We start from the raw sequence: 19,949 nt of genomic DNA, 5'->3' as shown, positions 1-19,949 counted from the left end.
CTTTTGGACTTTTTCAGGAAAACAAGTACGGACTAAACTCTCTCAGGCGTTTAACCACTGGCTCAATGTTCCCGAGGACAAACTTCAGGTAAGGACCGGAATGTTTCAATGAGGCTATTCCCCAAATGGGGAACCTGGTCAAAGGTAGTGCACTATTAAGGGAATAGGGATCCTATTATAGCATCCTTTTAACATTCTGCTTTATAAATACTCTGTAAATACGGGTTTGTACGAAAATCCTGAAAAACTCATGTAATTAGAAAATGTTGTGTTCCAGGCCTGTAAAAGTCATGGAAATTAGTTACATTTTGGTTCATGTAATTCATTTAGGCACACATTTTATTATTTTTTTGAAATGTATCAATCACTTACAAATCTGGCACCACCTGAGTATGTGTGCCAATGCGAGTGGGCCATTGGTCACGGAGAGAGAGTGAGACGGTACAGCAGCAGGTATAACGTAATGACAACAGACTCTATCTAGATACGGAGCCTAAGGAGCTTATTCCGACCGCTTCAGTTTTTCCACAATCCTTAGCAATTTACACACAATATCCCATAATGACAAACCTGAAAACAGATTTGCAAAAATGTCAAAAAAAACTGTTAAAAATAAAAGAAATGCCTTATTTACAAAAGTATTCAGACCCTTTGCTATGAGACTCTAAATTGAGCTCAGGTGCATCCTGTTTCCATTAGTCATCCTTGAGATGTTTCTACAACTTGATTGGAGTCCACCTGTGGTAAATTCAATTGATTGGACAAGATTTGGAAAGGCACACACCTGTCTATATAAGCTGCCACAGTTGACAGTGCATGTCAGAGCAAAAACCAAGCCATGAGGTTGAAGGAATTGTCCGTAGAGCTCCGAGACAGGATTGTGTCGAGGCACAGATCTGGGGAATGGTACCAAGACATTTCTGCAGCACTCCACCAATCAGACCTTTATGGTAGAGTGGCCAGATGAAAGCACTCCTCAGTAAAAGGCACATGACAGCCTGCTTGGAGTTTGCCAAAAGGCACCTAAAGACTCTCAGACCATGAGGAACAAGATTCTCTGGTCTGATGAAACCAAGATTAAACTCTTTGGCCTGAATGCCAAACGTCACGTCTGGAGGAAAGCTGGCACCATCCCTACGGTGAGGCATGGTGGTGGCAGAATCCTGCTGTGGGGATGTTTTTCAGGGGCAGGGACTGGGAGACTAGTCGGGATTGAGGGAAAGAGATCCTTGATGAGAACCTGCTCTCAGGACCTCAAACTGGGGTGAAGGTTCACCTTCCAACAGGACAATGACCATAAGCACACAGCCAAGACAACACAGGAGTGGCTTCATGACAAGTCTCTGAGTGTATATTACTGCACTGTTGGAGCTAGGAACACAAGCATTTAGTTAGATACTACTGCACTGTTGGAGCTAGGAACACAAGCATTTAGTTAGATACTACTGTGGGAGCTAGGAACACAAGCATTTAGTTAGATACTACTGCACTGTTGGAGCTAGAAACACAAGCATTTAGTTAGATACTACTGCACTGTTGGAGCTGGGAACACAAGCATTTAGTTAGATACTACTGCACTGTTGGAGCTAGAAACACAAGCATTTAGTTAGATACTACTGCACTGTTGGAGCTGGGAACACAAGCATTTAGTTAGATACTACTGCACTGTTGGAGCTAGGAACACAAGCATTTAGTTAGATACTACTGCACTGTTGGAGCTGGGAACACAAGCATTTAGTTAGATATTACTCCACTGTTGGAGCTAGAAACACAAGCATTTAGTTAGATACTACTGTTGGAGCTAGGAACACAAGCATTTAGTTAGATACTACTGCACTGTTGGAGCTAGGAACACAAGCATTTAGTTAGATACTACTGCACTGTTGGAGCTGGGAACACAAGCATTTAGTTAGATACTACTGCACTGTTGGAGCATTTAGTTAGATACTACTGCACTGTTGGAGCTGGGAACACAAGCATTTAGTTAGATACTACTGCACTGTTGGAGCTAGGAACACAAGCATTTAGTTAGATACTACTGCACTGTTGGAGCTGGGAACACAAGCATTTAGTTAGATATTACTCCACTGTTGGAGCTAGAAACACAAGCATTTAGTTAGATACTACTGTTGGAGCTAGGAACACAAGCATTTAGTTAGATACTACTGCACTGTTGGAGCTAGGAACACATTTAGCATTGTTGGAGCTTTTAGATACTACTGCACTGTTGGAGCTAGGAACACAAGCATTTAGTTAGATACTACTGTACTGTTGGAACACAAGCATTTAGTTAGATACTACTGCACTGTTGGAGCTAGGAACACAAGCATTTAGTTAGATATTACTGCACTGTTGGAGCTAGGAACACAAGCATTTAGTTAGACATTACTGCACTGTTGGAGCTAGGAACACAAGCATTTAGTTAGATACTACTGCACTGTTGGAGCTAGGAACACAAGCATTTAGTTAGATACTACTGCACTGTTGGAGCTAGGAACACAAGCATTTAGTTAGATACTACTGCACTGTTGGAGCTAGGAACACAAGCATTTAGTTAGATACTACTGCACTGTTGGAGCTAGGAACACAAGCATTTAGTTAGATATTACTGTACTGTTGGAGCTAGAAACACAAGCATTTAGTTAGATACTACTGCACTGTTGGAGCTAGGAACACAAGCATTTAGTTAGATACTACTGCACTGTTGGAGCTAGGAACACAAGCATTTAGTTAGATACTACTGCACTGTTGGAGCTAGGAACACAAGCATTTAGTTAGATACTACTGCACTGTTGGAGCTGGGAACACAAGCATTTCGCTACACCGTTAATAACAGCTGCTAAATATGTGTATTTGACCAATACAATTTGATTTGAACTCCGGTCCCCCTCGCGGGCAGCTCAACTCCGGTCCCCATAGCGGGCAGCTCAACTCCGGTCCCCATAGCGGGCAGCTCAACTCCGGTCCCCCTCGCGGGCAGCTCAACTCCGGTCCCCCTCACGGGCAGCTCAACTCCGGTCCCCCTCACGGGCAGCTCAACTCCGGTCCCCCTCGCGTGCAGCTCAACTCCGGTCCCCCTCGCGTGCAGCTCAACTCCGGTCCCCCTCGCGGGCAGCTCAACTCCGGTCCCCCTCGCGGGCAGCTCAACTCCGGTCCCCCTCGCGGGCAGCTCAACTCCGGTCCCCCTCGCGGGCAGCTCAACTCCGGTCCCCCTCGCGGGCAGCTCAACTCCGGTCCCCCTCGCGGGCAGCTCAACTCCGGTCCCCCTCGCGGGCAGCTCAACTCCGGTCCCCTTCGCGGGCAGCTCTTGATATTCCAGTGAGCCCTATGCCCCTCTGACTTGAGTTAAATAGAAAATGAAAGGTGTATTTATACGGAATGCCAAATGAAGAGACATTTGTTCTGTTTGATTGGCATGTTGGCAGCCTCCATTTTTAAATGCAGAACATGTGACCAGATTCAGTGTACAAAGAGCTCCCTAAACAACAGAACATGTGACCAGATTCAGTGTACAAAGAGCTCCCTAAACAACAGAACATGTGACCAGATTCAGTGTGCGTGTACAAAGAGCTCCCTAAACAACGGGTGACATGTATCTGTTATTGTGTCACAGCACAGCGATTACACAGCTCTCCTCCCTATCAATTCAATTTCAATTTAATTCTCTCTCTCCTCTCTCTGCCCGCTCTCCTTTCTCTCTCCGCCCGCTCTCCTCTCTCTCTCCCTCTTCCTCTCTCTCTCTCTCTTCGCTCGCTCTCCTCTCTCTCTCTCTCTCTCTCTCTCCGCCCGCTCTCCTCTCTCTCTCCCTCTCCCTCTCTCTCTCTCTCTCCGCTCGCTCTCCTCTCTCTCCGCTCGCTCTCCTCTCTCTCTCTCCGCTCGCTCTCCTCTCTCTCTCCGCTCGCTCTCCTTTCTCTCCTCTCTCTCTCTCTCCGCTCGCTCTCCTTTCTCTCTCTCCTCTCTCTCTCTCTGCGCTCGCTCTCTGCTTCATCTCCCCCTCTCTCTCTTCATCTCTGTGCGGCAGCGTGGTTTATTTGGCAGTAAACTCTCCCTGAACCCGGCCAACAGACTGAGTGTGCTTGCCGCCATCATTAACAAGCGGTCTGTCAGGCACTGTAGTCAGTCGCCTCAACACCATGGAAACAGCACAGAAACAGCCAGCCAGTGACTGGTTCACCCATGTCTCTGTCATCTGTCCGGCTGTTTTATTTATTCTCCATCAGGAAACACACACCTCTTTGCATGTTACTATTTCTATGATCCAGAGCTTCCATCTGTAGGCGTCTGACTCCTGAAACCCCTTGACCAGCTACAGCCTCTCTAGCAGCCTACAGCCTAGAGCTGGCAATACAATTTTGACTGACTTGAGGTTCTCTGTACTGTGGCCCTGTCTGGGAACTGCAGCTAGTAATTAGTACAGTAGTTGCCTCTTGCTCTGTCTAGTGGTCTGTGGGTATACAGTGAATCAGGGGAGCTCTGTAGGCTAGTAGTGTAGGGGTCAGCAGAGCTCTGTAGGCTAGTAGTGTAGGGGTCAGGGGAGCTCTGTAGTGTAGGGGTCAGCAGAGCTCTGTAGACTAGTAGTGTAGGGGTCAGGGGAACTCTGTAGTGTAGGGGTCAGGGGAACTCTGTAGTGTAGGGGTCAGGGGAGCTCTGTAGACTAGTAGTGTAGGGGTCAGGGGAACTCTGTAGTGTAGGGGTCAGGGGAACTCTGTAGTGTAGGGGTCAGGAGAGCTCTGTAGGCTAGTAGTGTAGGGGTCAGGGGAGCTCTGTAGACTAGTAGTGTAGGGGTCAGGAGAGCTCTGTAGTGTAGGGGTCAGGGGAGCTCTGTAGTGTAGGGGTCAGGGGAGCTCTGTAGACTAGTAGTGTAGGGGTCAGGAGAGCTCTGTAGTGTAGGGGTCAGGGGAGCTCTGTAGTGTAGGGGTCAGGGGAGCTCTGTAGACTAGTAGTGTAGGGGTCAGGAGAGCTCTAGGCTAGTAGTGTAGGGGTCAGGGGAACTCTGTAGACTAGTAGTGTAGGGGTCAGGGGAGCTCTGCAGGCTAGTAGTGTAGGGGTCAGGGGAGCTCTGTAGACTAGTAGTGTAGGGGTCAGGGGAGCTCTGTAGTGTAGGGGTCAGGGGAGCTCTGTAGTGTAGGGGTCAGGGGAGCTCTGTAGTGTAGGGGTCAGGGGAGCTCTGTAGACTAGTAGTGTAGGGGTCAGGGGAGCTCTGTAGACTAGTAGTGTAGGGGTCAGGAGAGCTCTGTAGACTAGTAGTGTAGGGGTCAGGGGAGCTCTGTAGACTAGTAGTGTAGGGGTCAAGGGAGCTCTGTAGACTAGTAGTGTAGGGGTCAGGAGAGCTTTGTAGACTAGTAGTGTAGGGGTCAGGGGAGCTCTGTAGACTAGTAGTGTAGGGGTCAGGGGAGCTCTGTAGTGTAGGGGTCAGCAGAGCTCTGTAGACTAGTAGTGTAGGGGTCAGGGGAGCTCTGTAGTGTAGGGGTCAGGGGAGCTCTGTAGACTAGTAGTGTAGGGGTCAGGGGAGCTCTGTAGTGTAGGGGTCAGGTCAGGGGAGCTCTGTAGTGTAGGGGTCAGGGGAGCTCTGTAGTGTAGGGGTCAGGGGAACCTACACTAGGTTAGGAGGACTGAGGTTAGGGCTAGGAGGACTGGGGTTAGGGCTAGGAGGACTGGGGTTAGGGCTAGGAGGACTGGGGTTAGGGCTAGGAGGACTGAGGTTAGGGCCAGGAGGACTGAGGTTAGGGCCAGGAGGACTGAGGTTAGGGCCAGGAGGACTGAGGTTAGGGCCAGGAGGACTGAGGTTAGGGCCAGGAGGACTGGGGTTAGGGCCAGGAGGACTGGGGTTAGGGCTAGGAGGACTGAGGTTAGGGCTAGGAGGACTAGGGCTAGGAGGACTGGGGTTAGGAGGACTGGGGCTAGGGCTAGGAGGACTGAGGTTAGGGCTAGGAGGACTGAGGTTAGGGCTAGGAGGACTGGGGTTAGGAGGACAGGGGCTAGGAGGACTGGGGTTAGGGCTAGGAGGACTGGGGTTAGGGCTAGGAGGACTGAGGTTAGGGTTAATGAAAAACCAGGCATTATACAGACACTTTCTCTTTCTGCCTGGAGCTGTTTTCTGACAGTGCGCCCCCTGGCTGTGGCAGAGAGACATGACACATCTATTCTCTGCCTGGAGCTGTTTTCTGACAGTGCGCCCCCTGGCTGTGGCAGAGAGACATGACACATCTATTCTCTGCCTGGAGCTGTTTTCTGACAGTGCGCCCCCTGGCTGTGGCAGAGAGACATGACACATCTATTCTCTGCCTGGAGCTGTTTTCTGACAGTGCGCCCCCTGGCTGTGGCAGAGAGATGTTTCCAGTCCTCGAGGTCCTGATTGGTGAGACAGTTTTGCCCCAGCTAACACACCTGATTCCAATAATCACCTAATCAGGATCTTCAGTTAAAAATGCAATGTGATTAATAAGCTGTGTTTGCTCGGGATGGAGAAAAGGTGTCAATCAGGCCCTCGAGGACTGGCGTTGCCCACCCCTCCCCCATTTTAAATGAAATTCCTCTCTAACAAACACGTATTATATTCAACAGACTAAGTTCCTAAACAACAAATCTAACAAGATGAGCACTTTATGTCCACCGACAGCTATGCAGGTACAAAATGGCACCCTATGAAGTACACTACTTACTCGGTGAATCTCAATCTCTCTCCAAATGACATTCCCTCTCACAGTGCAGCCTTGTCAGGTATCTCCCCCTACTGGAGAATAGCTGTAGCACAGCAGGACTCTGAGTATGGCTAGACGGTAACTCTGCGGTGAAGGCCTGGAACGTCTCTTCTGACCTGTGAGGTAGCTCCCCCTACTGGAGAATAGCTGTAGCACAGCAGGACTCTGAGCATGGCTAGACGGTAAACTCTGCGGTGGAGGCCTGGAACGTCTCTTCTGACCTGACCAACTTCTCGGGAGTTTTTCCTAGCTACTGTGCCTCTGCATTGCTTGCTCGTTGTTGTTGTTGTTGTTGTCTGGGTATCTGTAAAGCACTTTGAACACTGCTGATGTAAAAAAATATATGACCAGACGGGAACACCTCTTGAATAGACCAGACGGGAACACCTCTTGAATAGACCAGACGGGAACACCTCTTGATATGACCAGACGGGAACACCTCTTGAATAGACCAGACGGGAGCACCTCTTGATATGACCAGACGGGAACACCTCTTGATATGACCAGACGGGAACACCTCTTGATATGACCAGACGGGAACACCTCTTGATATGACCAGACGGGAACACCTCTTGATATGACCAGACGGGAACACCTCTTGAATAGACCAGACGGGAACACCTCTTGAATAGACCAGACGGGAACACCTCTTGAATAGACCAGACGGGAACACCTCTTGAATAGACCAGACGGGAACACCTCTTGAATAGACCAGACGGGAACACCTCTTGAATAGACCAGACGGGAACACCTCTTGAATAGACCAGATATGACCAGACGGGAACACCTCTTGAATAGACCAGACGGGAACACCTCTTGAATAGACCAGACGGGAACACCTCTTGAATAGACCAGACGGGAACACCTCTTGATATGACCAGACGGGAACACCTCTTGATATGACACCTCTTGATATGACCAGACGGGAACACCTCTTGATATGACCAGACGGGAACACCTCTTGATATGACCAGACGGGAACACCTCTTGAATAGACCAGACGGGAACACCTCTTGATATGACCAGACGGGAACACCTCTTGATATGACCAGACGGGAACACCTCTTGATATGACCAGACGGGAGCACCTCTTGATATGACCAGACGGGAGCACCTCTTGAATAGACCAGACGGGAACACCTCTTGAATAGACCAGACGGGAACACCTCTTGAATAGACCAGACGGGAACACCTCTTGAATAGACCAGACGGGAACACCTCTTGAATAGACCAGACGGGAACACCTCTTGATATGACCAGACGGGAACACCTCTTGATATGACCAGACGGGAACACCTCTTGATATGACCAGACGGGAACACCTCTTGATATGACCAGACGGGAACACCTCTTGATATGACCAGACGGGAACACCTCTTGATATGACCAGACGGGAACACCTCTTGATATGACCAGACGGGAACACCTCTTGATATGACCAGACGGGAACACCTCTTGATATGACCAGACGGGAACACCTCTTGATATGACCAGACGGGAACACCTCTTGATATGACCAGACGGGAACACCTCTTGATATGACCAGACGGGAACACCTCTTGATATGACCAGACGGGAACACCTCTTGATATGACCAGACGGGAACACCTCTTGAATAGACCAGACGGGAACACCTCTTGAATAGACCAGACGGGAACACCTCTTGAATAGACCAGACGGGAACACCTCTTGAATAGACCAGACGGGAACACCTCTTGAATAGACCAGACGGGAACACCTCTTGAATAGACCAGACGGGAACACCTCTTGAATAGACCAGACGGGAGCACCTCTTGAATAGACCAGACGGGAGCACCTCTTGAATAGACCAGACGGGAACACCTCTTGATATGACCAGACGGGAACACCTCTTGAATAGACCAGACGGATTAAATGAGGTCGAGGTTGCAGTACCTACAGCTTCCACACGATGTCTAGAGTCTTGTCATTTGCTTCGGCTTTGATTCTTGGTCAAACCGACACAAGGGAACCGATTCCCTCCGGTCTCCGACCGGATGTTTTGGTTGAGATTTCTTCGGACATTTTTTCTAGACGGACACCTATAGAATTTACATCGCCTCCTGATGAATTTTATCGCTTATTAACGTGTACTAATACCTAAAGTTGCATTAGAAAAGTATTTCGAAGTGTTTTGTGAAAGTTTATCGTCGACTTTTTTAATTTTAAAAAATGACGTTACGTTCTAAAACGCTTTTTTTTCCGTTGTTCACACAGTATTCATAGATCGATATCTAGGCTATATATGGACCGATTTAATCGAAAAAATACCCAAAATGATGTTTATGGGACATCTAGGAGTGCCAAGAAAGAAGCTCGTCAAAGGTAATGAATGTTTTATATTTTATTTCTGCGTTTTGAGTAGCCCCCGGCTATCGCAAAATCTGTCGTTAGGTGACGTTGCTGTATTCTGGGGGATACATGCTATCAGATAATAGCTTCTCATGCTTTTGCCGAAAAGCATTTTACAAATCTGACTTGGTGGATAGATTCACAACGAGTGTAGCTTTAATTCAGTACATTGTATGTCCATTTTAATGAAAGTTTGAGTTTTATCAACAACTATAGGTGGCACTCTTGAACATTTCCGCTGATTGATGTTCCCACCACGGGACCACGGCCCTAACAAGTTTTAAACAGATGTGAGAAACCAAATGAAACTGTCTCTTGCCTAGGTAATTATACAAGTGACAGAGATGCTGCACAACGCCAGTCTCCTGATAGATGACATTGAGGACAGTTCTACGCTGAGGAGAGGTTTCCCTGTCGCCCACAGCATCTATGGAGTCCCCTCTGTTATCAACTCTGCCAACTACGTCTACTTCCTGGGACTGGAGAAGGTGAGTCATTGATTGGTTGATTGTTGATCAGCGTGTTCACCAGACAGCATTATAACCCCATGTGCTGTTGGTATTATTAGGTGCTAACCCTGGATCACCCCGAGGCAGTGCATGTGTTCACCAGACAGCATTATAACCCCATGTGCTGTTGGTATTATTAGGTGCTAACCCTGGATCACCCCGAGGCAGTGCATGTGTTCACCAGACAGCATTATAAACCCATGTGCTGTTGGTATTATTAGGTGCTAACCCTGGATCACCCCGAGGCAGTGCATGTGTTCACCAGACAGCATTATAAACCCATGTGCTGTTGGTATTATTAGGTGCCCTGGAACCCTGTGTTGTTGGTATCACCCTGGATCACGAGGCAGTGCATGTGTTCACCAGACAGCATTATAACCCCATGTGTTGTTGGTATTATTAGGTGCTAACCCTGGATCACCCCGAGGCAGTGCATGTGTTCACCAGACAGCATTATAAACCCATGTGTTGTTGGTATTATTAGGTGCTAACCCTGGATCACCCCGAGGCAGTGCATGTGTTCACCAGACAGCATTATAAACCCATGTGTTGTTGGTATTATTAGGTGCTAACCCTGGATCACCCCGAGGCAGTGCATGTGTTCACCAGACAGCATTATAAACCCATGTGTTGTTGGTATTATTAGGTGCTAACCCTGGATCACCCCGAGGCAGTGCATGTGTTCACCAGACAGCATTATAAACCCATGTGCTGTTGGTATTATTAGGTGCTAACCCTGGATCACCCCGAGGCAGTGCATGTGTTCACCAGACAGCATTATAAACCCATGTGCTGTTGGTATTATTAGGTGCTAACCCTGGATCACCCCGAGGCAGTGCATGTGTTCACTAGACAGCTGTTGGAGCTGCATCGCGGCCAGGGCCTAGACATCCACTGGAGGGACACCTACACCTGTCCCACAGAGAGCCAGTACCGTACCATGGTCCTCCAGAAGACGGGGGGGTTGTTTGGCCTGGCCGTGGGGCTCATGCAGCTGTTCTCTGGCTGGAAACGAGACCTTAAGGTACATTTTATTATCGACTACTTTATTCAAATTTTATTTCCTGCATATTTATTTTATATGTTGCTGTTAATGCTGCAACTTCATCTTCTAAACTTATTTGGCTACGATTTAAATATATATATATATGTATTCTGTTTCGGACAGCTGAAGCAAGTCACACATTTTATTTTACTTTTTGAACTTTTTATAGTAAATTGACGAGAGGACGGCTTTGTAATGCAGTTAAGCACACTGTGTGCTCTTTCCCATGTATATTGGATTGACAGGCACGCTCCTCGGAGCCTGGTAGTTCCTGTAGGGGTTTGCATCTTGTTTCTTGCTCTTTGGTGTTTTTTGGCGGGATATCTGTTGAAACTAGTTAGGGATAGGCAGGATATCTGTTGAAACTAGTTAGGGATATCTGTTGAAACTAGTTAGGGATAGGTGGGATATCTGTTGAAACTAGTTAGGGATAGGTGGGATATCTGTTGAAACTAGTTAGGGATAGGTGGGATATCTGTTGAAACTAGTTAGGGATAGGTGGGATATCTGTTGAAACTAGTTAGGGTTAGGTGGGATATCTGTTGAAACTAGTTAGGGATATCTGTTGAAACTAGTTAGGGATAGGCAGGATATATGTTGAAACTAGTTAGGGATAGGTGGGATATCTGTTGAAACTAGTTAGGGATAGGTGGGATATCTGTTGAAACTAGTTAGGGTTAGGTGGGATATCTGTTGAAACTAGTTAGGGATATCTGTTGAAACTAGTTAGGGGATATCTGTTGAAACTAGTTAGGGATAGGTGGGATATCTGTTGAAACTAGTTAGGGATAGGCAGGATATCTGTTGAAACTAGTTAGGGATAGGTGGGATATCTGTTGAAACTAGTTAGGGATATCTGTTGAAACTAGTTAGGGATAGGTGGGATATCTGTTGAAACTAGTTAGGGATATCTGTTGAAACTAGTTAGGGATAGGTGGGATATCTGTTGAAACTAGTTAGGGATAGGCAGGATATCTGTTGAAACTAGTTAGGGATAGGTGGGATATCTGTTGAAACTAGTTAGGGATATCTGTTGAAACTAGTTAGGGATAGGCAGGATATATGTTGAAACTAGTTAGGGATAGGTGGGATATCTGTTGAAACTAGTTAGGGATAGGCAGGATATCTGTTGAAACTAGTTAGGGATAGGTGGGATATCTGTTGAAACTAGTTAGGGATAGGTGGGATATCTGTTGAAACTAGTTAGGGATATCTGTTGAAACTAGTTAGGGATAGGTGGGATATCTGTTGAAACTAGTTAGGGATAGGTGGGATATCTGTTGAAACTAGTTAGGGATAGGCAGGATATCTGTTGAAACTAGTTAGGGATAGGTGGGATATCTGTTGAAACTAGTTAGGGTTAGGTGGGATATCTGTTGAAACTAGTTAGGGATATCTGTTGAAACTAGTTAGGGATAGGTGGGATATCTGTTGAAACTAGTTAGGGATAGGCAGGATATCTGTTGAAACTAGTTAGGGATAGGTGGGATATCTGTTGAAACTAGTTCTGTTGAAACTAGTTAGGGATAGGTGGGATATCTGTTGAAACTAGTTAGGGATAGGTGGGATATCTGTTGAAACTAGTTAGGGATATCTGTTGAAACTAGTTAGGGATAGGCAGGATATCTGTTGAAACTAGTTAGGGATAGGTGGGATATCTGTTGAAACTAGTTAGGGATAGGTGGGATATCTGTTGAAACTAGTTAGGGATAGGCAGGATATCTGTTGAAACTAGTTAGGGATAGGTGGGATATCTGTTGAAACTAGTTAGGGATAGGTGGGATATCTGTTGAAACTAGTTAGGGATATCTGTTGAAACTAGTTAGGGATAGGCAGGATATCTGTTGAAACTAGTTAGGGATAGGTGGGATATCTGTTGAAACTAGTTAGGGATAGGTGGGATATCTGTTGAAACTAGTTAGGGATAGGTGGGATATCTGTTGAAACTAGTTAGGGATAGGTGGATATCTGTTGAAACTAGTTAGGGATAGGTGGGATATCTGTTAACTAGTTAGGGATATCTGTTGAAACTAGTTAGGGATAGGCAGGATATCTGTTGAAACTAGTTAGGGATAGGTGGGATATCTGTTAACTAGTTAGGGATATCTGTTGAAACTAGTTAGGGATAGGTGGGATATCTGTTGAAACTAGTTAGGGATAGGCAGGATATCTGTTGAAACTAGTTAGGGATAGGTGGGATATCTGTTGAAACTAGTTAGGGATAGGTGGGATATCTGTTGAAACTAGTTAGGGATATCTGTTGAAACTAGTTAGGGATAGGTGGGATATCTGTTGAAACTAGTTAGGGATAGGCAGGATATCTGTTGAAACTAGTTAGGGATAGGTGGGATATCTGTTGAAACTAGTTAGGGATAGGTGGGATATCTGTTGAAACTAGTTAGGGATAGGTGGGATATCTGTTAACTAGTTAGGGATAGGTGGGATATCTGTTAACTAGTTAGGGATAGGTGGGATATCTGTTAACTAGTTAGGGATAGGTGGGATATCTGTTAACTAGTTAGGGATATCTGTTAACTAGTTAGGGATAGGTGGGATATCTGTTAACTAGTTAGGGATAGGTGGGATATCTGTTAACTAGTTAGGGATATCTGTTGAAACTAGTTAGGGATAGGCAGGATATCTGTTGAAACTAGTTAGGGATAGGCGGGATACCTGTTGAAACTACATTTACATTTAAGTCATTTAGCAGACGCTCTTATCCAGAGCGACTTACAAATTGGTGCATTCACCTTATGACATCCAGTGGAACAGCCACTTTACAATAGTGCATCTAAATCTTTTAAGGGGGTGAGAAGGATTACTTTATCCTATCCTAGGTATTCCTTAAAGAGGTGGGGTTTCAGGTGTCTCCGGAAGGTGGTGATTGACTCCGCTGTCCTGGCGTCGTGAGGGAGTTTGTTCCACCATTGGGGGGCCAGAGCAGCGAACAGTTTTGACTGGGCTGAGCGGGAACTGTACTTCCTCAGTGGTAGGGAGGCGAGCAGGCCAGAGGTGGATGAACGCAGTGCCCTTGTTTGGGTGTAGGGCCTGATCAGAGCCTGGAGGTACTGAGGTGCAGTTCCCCTCACAGCTCCGTAGGCAAGCACCATGGTCTTGTAGCGGATGCGAGCTTCAACTGGAAGCCAGTGGAGAGAGCGGAGGAGCGGGGTGACGTGAGAGAACTTGGGAAGGTTGAACACCAGACGGGCTGCGGCGTTCTGGATGAGTTGTAGGGGTTTAATGGCACAGGCAGGGAGCCCAGCCAACAGCGAGTTGCAGTAATCCAGACGGGAGATGACAAGTGCCTGGATTAGGACCTGCGCCGCTTCCTGTGTGAGGCAGGGTCGTACTTCTGCGGATGTTGTAGAGCATGAACCTACAGGAACGGGCCACCGCCTTGATGTTATTTGAGAACGACAGGGTGTTGTCCAGGATCACGCCAAGGTTCTTAGCGCTCTGGGAGGAGGACACAATGGAGTTGTCAACCGTGATGGCGAGATCATGGAACGGGCAGTCCTTCCCGGGAGGAAGAGCAGCTCCGTCTTGCCGAGGTTCAGCTTGAGGTGGTGATCCGTCATCCACACTGATATGTCTGCCAGACATGCAGAGATGCGATTCGCCACCTGGTCATCAGAAGGGGGAAAGGAGAAGATTAATTGTGTGTCGTCTGCATAGCAATGATAGGAGAGACCATGTGAGGTTATGACAGAGCCAAGTGACTTGGTGTATAGCGAGAATAGGAGAGGGCCTAGAACAGAGCCCTGGGGGACACCAGTGGTGAGAGCACGTGGTGAGGAGACAGATTCTCGCCACGCCACCTGGTAGGAGCGACCTGTCAGGTAGGGGACGCAATCCAAGCGTGGGCCGCGCCGGAGATGCCCAACTCTGAGAGGGTGGAGAGGAGGATCTGATGGTTCACAGTATCGAAGGCAGCCGATAGGTCTAGAAGGATGAGAGCAGAGGAGAGAGAGTTAGCTTTAGCAGTGCGGAGCGCCTCCGTGATACAGAGAAGAGCAGTCTCAGTTGAATGACTAGTCTTGAAACCTGACTGATTTGGATCAAGAAGGTCATTCTGAGAGAGATAGCGGGAGAGCTGGCCAAGGACGGCACGTTCAAGAGTTTTGGAGAGAAAAGAAAGAAGGGATACTGGTCTGTAGTTGTTGACATCGGAGGGATCGAGTGTAGGTTTTTTCAGAAGGGGTGCAACTCTCGCTCTCTTGAAGACGGAAGGGACGTAGCCTGCGGTCAGGGATGAGTTGATGAGCGAGGTGAGGTAAGGGAGAAGGTCTCCGGAAATGGTCTGGAGAAGAGAGGAGGGGATAGGGTCAAGCGGGCAGGTTGTTGGGCGCCGGCCGTCACAAGACGCGAGATTTCATCTGGAGAGAGAGGGGAGAAAGAGGTCAGAGCACAGGGTAGGGCAGTGTGAGCAGAACCAGCGGTGTCGTTTGACTTAGCAAACGAGGATCGGATGTCGTCGACCTTCTTTTCAAAATGGTTGACGAAGTCATCTGCAGAGAGGGAGGAGGGGAGGGAGGATTCAGGAGGGAGGAGGATTCAGGAGGGAGGAGAAGGTGGCAAAGAGCTTCCTAGGGTTAGAGGCAGATGCTTGGAATTTAGAGTGGTAGAAAGTGGCTTTAGCAGCAGAGACAGAAGAGGAAAATGTGGAGAGGAGGGAGGAAAGGATGCCAGGTCCGCAGGGAGGCGTTAGCACTTTGTGAGGGTTGGGATAGGTGGGATATCTCCATTTAGGTGGGATATCTGTTAAGCACTTTGTGAGGTTAGGGTTAGGTGGGATATCTGTTAAGCTATCCTAGTTAGGGATAGGTGGGATATCTGTTGAAACTAGTTAGGGATAGGTGGGATATCTGTTGAAACTAGTTAGGGATAGGTGGGATATCTGTTGAAACTAGTTAGGGATAGGTGGATATCTGTTGAAAGGGATAGGTGGGATATCTGTTGAAACTAGTTAGGGATAGGTGGGATATCTGTTAAGCACTAGGGATAGGTGGGATATCTGTTTGTGAAACTGTTAAGTTAGGGTTAGGTGGGATATCTGTTAAGCACTTTGTGAGGGTTAGGTATAGGTGGGATATCTGTTAAGCACTTTGTGAGGGTTAGGGATAGGTGGGATATCTGTTAAGCACTTTGTGAGGGTTAGGGATAGGTGGGATATCTGTTAAGCACTTTGTGAGGGTTAGGGATAGGTGGGATATCTGTTAAGCACTTTGTGAGGGTTAGGGTCTCTGTTAAACTTTGTGAGTTTAGGGTTAGGTGGGATATCTGTTAAGCACTTTGTGAGGGTTAGGGATTAGGTGGGATATCTGTTAAGCACTTTGTGAGGGTTAGGGATAGGTGGGATATCTGTTAAGCACTTTGTGAGGGTTAGGGTTGGGATATCTGTTAAGCACTTTGTGAGGGTTAGGGTTAGGGATATCTCTAAGCACTTTGTGAGGTTAGGGTTAGGTGGGATATCTGTTAAGCACTTTGTGAGGGTTAGGGGTTAGGTGGGATATCTGTTAAGCACTTTGTGAGGGTTAGGGTTAGGTGAAGCACTTTGTGAGGGTTAGGGTTAGGTGGGATATCTGTTAAGCACTTTGTGAGGGTTAGGGTTAGGTGGGATATCTGTTAAGCACTTTGTGAGGGTTAGGGTTAGGTGGGATATCTGTTAAGCACTTTGTGAGGGTTAGGGTTAGGGTTAGGTGGGATATCTGTTAAGCACTTTGTGAGGGTTAGGGTTAGGTGGGATATCTGTTAAGCACTTTGTGAGGTTAGGGTTAGGTTCTGTTAGTGAGGGTTAGGGTTAGGTGGGATATCTGTTAAGCACTTTGTGAGGGTTAGGGTTAGGTGGGATATCTGTTAAGCACTTTGTGAGGGTTAGGGTTAGGTGGGATATCTGTTAAGCACTTTGTGAGGTTAAGGTGGGATATCTGTTAAGCACTTTGTGAGGGTTAGGTTAGGGTATAGGGTTAGGTTAGGTGGATATCTGTTAAGCACTTTGTGAGGGTTAGGGTTAGGTGGGATATCTGTTAAGCACTTTGTGAGGGTTAGGGTTAGGTGGGATATCTGTTAAGCACTTTGTGAGGGTTAGGGTTAGGTTAGGGATATCTGTTAAGCACTTTGTGAGGGTTAGGGTTAGGTGGGATATCTGTTAAGCACTTTGTGAGGGTTAGGGTTAGGTGGGATATCTGTTAAGCACTTTGTGAGGTTAGGTTAGGTGGGATATCTGTTAAGCACTTTGTGAGGGTTAGGTTAGGGTTCTGTTAAGCACTTTGGAGGGTTAGGGTTAGGTGGGATATCTGTTAAGCACTTTGTGAGGGTTAGGGTTAGGTGGGATATCTGTTAAGGTGGGATATCACTTTGTGAGGGTTAGGGTTAGGTGGGATATCTGTTAAGCACTTTGTGAGGGTTAGGGTTGTGGGATATCTGTTAAGCACTGAGGGTTAGGGTTAGGTGGGATATCTGTTAAGCACTTTGTGAGGGTTAGGGTTAGGTGGGATATCTGTTAAGCACTTTGAGGGTTATCTGGGATATCTGTTAAGCACTTTGTGAGGGTTAGGGTTAGGTGGGATATCTGTTAAGCACTTTGTGAGGTTAGGGTTAGGTGGGATATCTGTTAAGCACTTTGTGAGGGTTAGGGTTAGGTGGGATATCTGTTAAACTTTGTGAGGGTTAGGGTTAGGTGGGATATCTGTTGAACTTTGTGAGGGTTAGGGTAGTTAGGGAGGGTTAGGGTTAGTGGGATATCTGTTGAAACTAGTTAGGGTTAGGTGGGATATCTGTTAAACTTTGTGAGGGTTAGGGTTAGGTGGGATATCTGTTAAGCACTTTGTGAGGGTTAGGTGAGGGTTAGGTGGGATATCTGTTAAGCACTTTGTGAGGGTTAGGGTTAGGTGGGAGGGTTATCTGTTAAGCACTTTGTGAGGTTAGGGTTAGGTGGGATATCTGTTAAGCACTTTGTGAGGGTTAGGGTTAGGTGGGATATCTGTTAAGCACTTTGTGAGGGTTAGGGTTAGGTGGGATATCTGTTAAGCACTTTGTTAAGCACTGAGGGTTAGGGTTAGGTGGGATATCTGTTAAGCACTTTGTGAGGGTTAGGTGGGATATCTGTTAAGCACTTTGTGAGGGTTAGGGTTAGGTGGGATATCTGTTAAGCACTTTGTGAGGGTTAGGGTTAGGTGGGATATCTGTTAAGAGGGTTAGGGTTAGGTGGGATATCACACTTTGTGAGGGTTAGGGTTAGGTGGGATATCTGTTAAGCACTTTGTGAGGGTTAGGGTTAGGTGGGATATCTGTTAAGCACTTTGTGAGGGTTAGGGTTAGGTGGGATATCTGTTAAGCACTTTGTGAGGGTTAGGGTTAGGTGGGATATCTGTTAAGCACTTTGTGAGGGTTAGGGTTAGGTGGGATATCTGTTAAGCACTTTGTGAGGGTTAGGGTTAGGTGGGATATCTGTTAAGCACTTTGTGAGGGTTAGGGTTAGGTGGGATATCTGTTAAGCACTTTGTGACAACTGCTTTATAAAAAAAATGTTAAACTTTCTGAAGTTTTCATTTGATTTTGACTTTTGACCCCTCTAGCCTCTCCTGGATACGTTAGGACTCTTCTTCCAGATCAGAGACGACTACGCCAACCTGAACTCTACAGAGTACAGTGAGAACAAGTCCTTCTGTGAGGATCTGACCGAGGGGAAGTTCTCTTTCCCCACCATCCATGCCATCTGGTCCCGTCCAGAGAGCACTCAGGTTCAGAACATCCTGAGACAGAGGACGGAGAACGTGGACATTAAGAGGTACTGTGTGGACTACCTGGAGAAGGCGGGCTCCTTCGCCTACACCAGAGAGACCCTGAGAGGGCTGGAGGTCGAGGCATACCGCCTTATCACTGATCTGGGGGGAAACCCTGAGCTGGAGGCGTTGGTGAAACACCTCAGTAAGATGTTTAGGGAGCCTGAGACAAAATCTGTCCCTGAAGAGGACTGACCACATCTACCAGACATGAGTCAGAGCCGCAGTCCAGCCACACAGAACACTGTCGCACGGCTGGATTATACAGAGTCCCCCTGAGCATGACAACTATACCAAAACCAAGAACTCACAGCTTTGTCCTTGTCTTTCTAGTCGTACTCTAGACAAATGTCAAACACAACACATGATTATACATATGGAGAAGAGGAGATATGTTCATCACATGGACTTGTCAGAAGAACGCTGTCTCTACAAAATCTTTAAAAATTGTAAGTGTTACTTGCAGCTTCAAGTTTAGATTTTTTTTTAACATTTTTTAAAATTTCAATACTAAATGGAAATGAGTTTCCCGGCTTTAGTGAATGCCAAGTGTCAATGAGGTGTAGAGGAAAATATGAGGTCAGCTTTCTGAGGAAGGTACAACCAGAGTGTGGTGTTCGGTGTGTGTTAGATGAATGAATGTTCTATCAACGTGTTTGGTTATTGTCTGCTAGCTTCACCTAAAGTTGAGGTGTGTTTCTAGTTCAACACTTAGTGTCTCCAGATTCACCCTGCGACACAGAACGTTCTCCACGTTATTACATTTGTTTACGTTGATACTGTACATTGCATATGGCTTATATGTAACAAACATGAATTTATTGAATAAAAACTTTTTTTTTGACAAATGGCATTTCATTTATTTTGGGCAGGATTAAATCCTCATGGCAGTTTTTTTTAAACATTTGAATCAATGTTCCCACGTATGCAGAGACTGCCTACACGATAAACTCGACATGTTGGCTGAATCAGAAATACTAATTGAATCCAGCCCTGAGCCAGGATAGTCCTCTCTAACACTTGCTACTGTTGGGATCCTCCCAACCAGACCGGTCCCTGCTACACCAGGCTAGGGGTCTGGGTCCCAAGTGGCACCTTAAGGGACTGAGACGAGTCACAAAGGGCCCGATTTAGACTTGGGAAATGTAAGCCTTTCCTACACACTTCTCAGTAGGTGGTATTGACTTGACCTTATGCAGGTGTGGCTCCCTTTTTAATACGCCCTGAATAATTTTGAATTCAACTGCTGAAAACCCTCTCCACTTGATGGCCAACATATTTTATCGTGTATCACTAAGTAGGATCCTTATTTATTTTAGTTACCTGAAAGTTATAATGTGAAATTGTATAAGTTGTTTTATAATGTGACTGAAATGCTTTTTCTCAATATAGTAACAGTCATTGCAAGCCCTATACTTTTGTTGAATCGGAAAACATTTGGTTTTTCATATTTTCATTATATTTGTCATGCATTTGAGCTTGTGCCCTCAGACGTGAGTACAGCTCAGACGTGAGTACACCTCAGGCGTGAGTACACCTC

General features: G+C 46.7%; 1 protein-coding gene across 2 annotated transcripts in view; it reads left to right on the top strand.

Moving 5' to 3' along the window:
* The window catches only part of ggps1 (geranylgeranyl diphosphate synthase 1), a 57,386-nt gene extending 38,129 nt beyond the window's left edge, over window positions 1-19,257 (top strand). For both annotated transcript variants that reach the window (XM_065007778.1, XM_065007779.1), the window contains 4 exons: window positions 18-88; window positions 9,395-9,559; window positions 10,389-10,604; window positions 18,203-19,257. In XM_065007778.1, the coding sequence (XP_064863850.1) occupies window positions 18-88; window positions 9,395-9,559; window positions 10,389-10,604; window positions 18,203-18,604 (854 nt within the window). In that variant the 3' untranslated portion in view covers window positions 18,605-19,257. The remainder of the gene's footprint in view (window positions 1-17; window positions 89-9,394; window positions 9,560-10,388; window positions 10,605-18,202) is intronic.
* The last annotated feature ends 692 nt before the right edge of the window (window positions 19,258-19,949 follow it).

The sequence above is a fragment of the Oncorhynchus nerka genome, linkage group LG23, assembly GCF_034236695.1.
Source record: "Oncorhynchus nerka isolate Pitt River linkage group LG23, Oner_Uvic_2.0, whole genome shotgun sequence".
Classification (NCBI taxonomy): Eukaryota; Metazoa; Chordata; class Actinopteri; order Salmoniformes; family Salmonidae; genus Oncorhynchus; species Oncorhynchus nerka.
The sequence above is the reverse complement of the archived record's forward strand: the minus strand, read 5'-3'. Positions and strand labels throughout refer to the sequence as shown.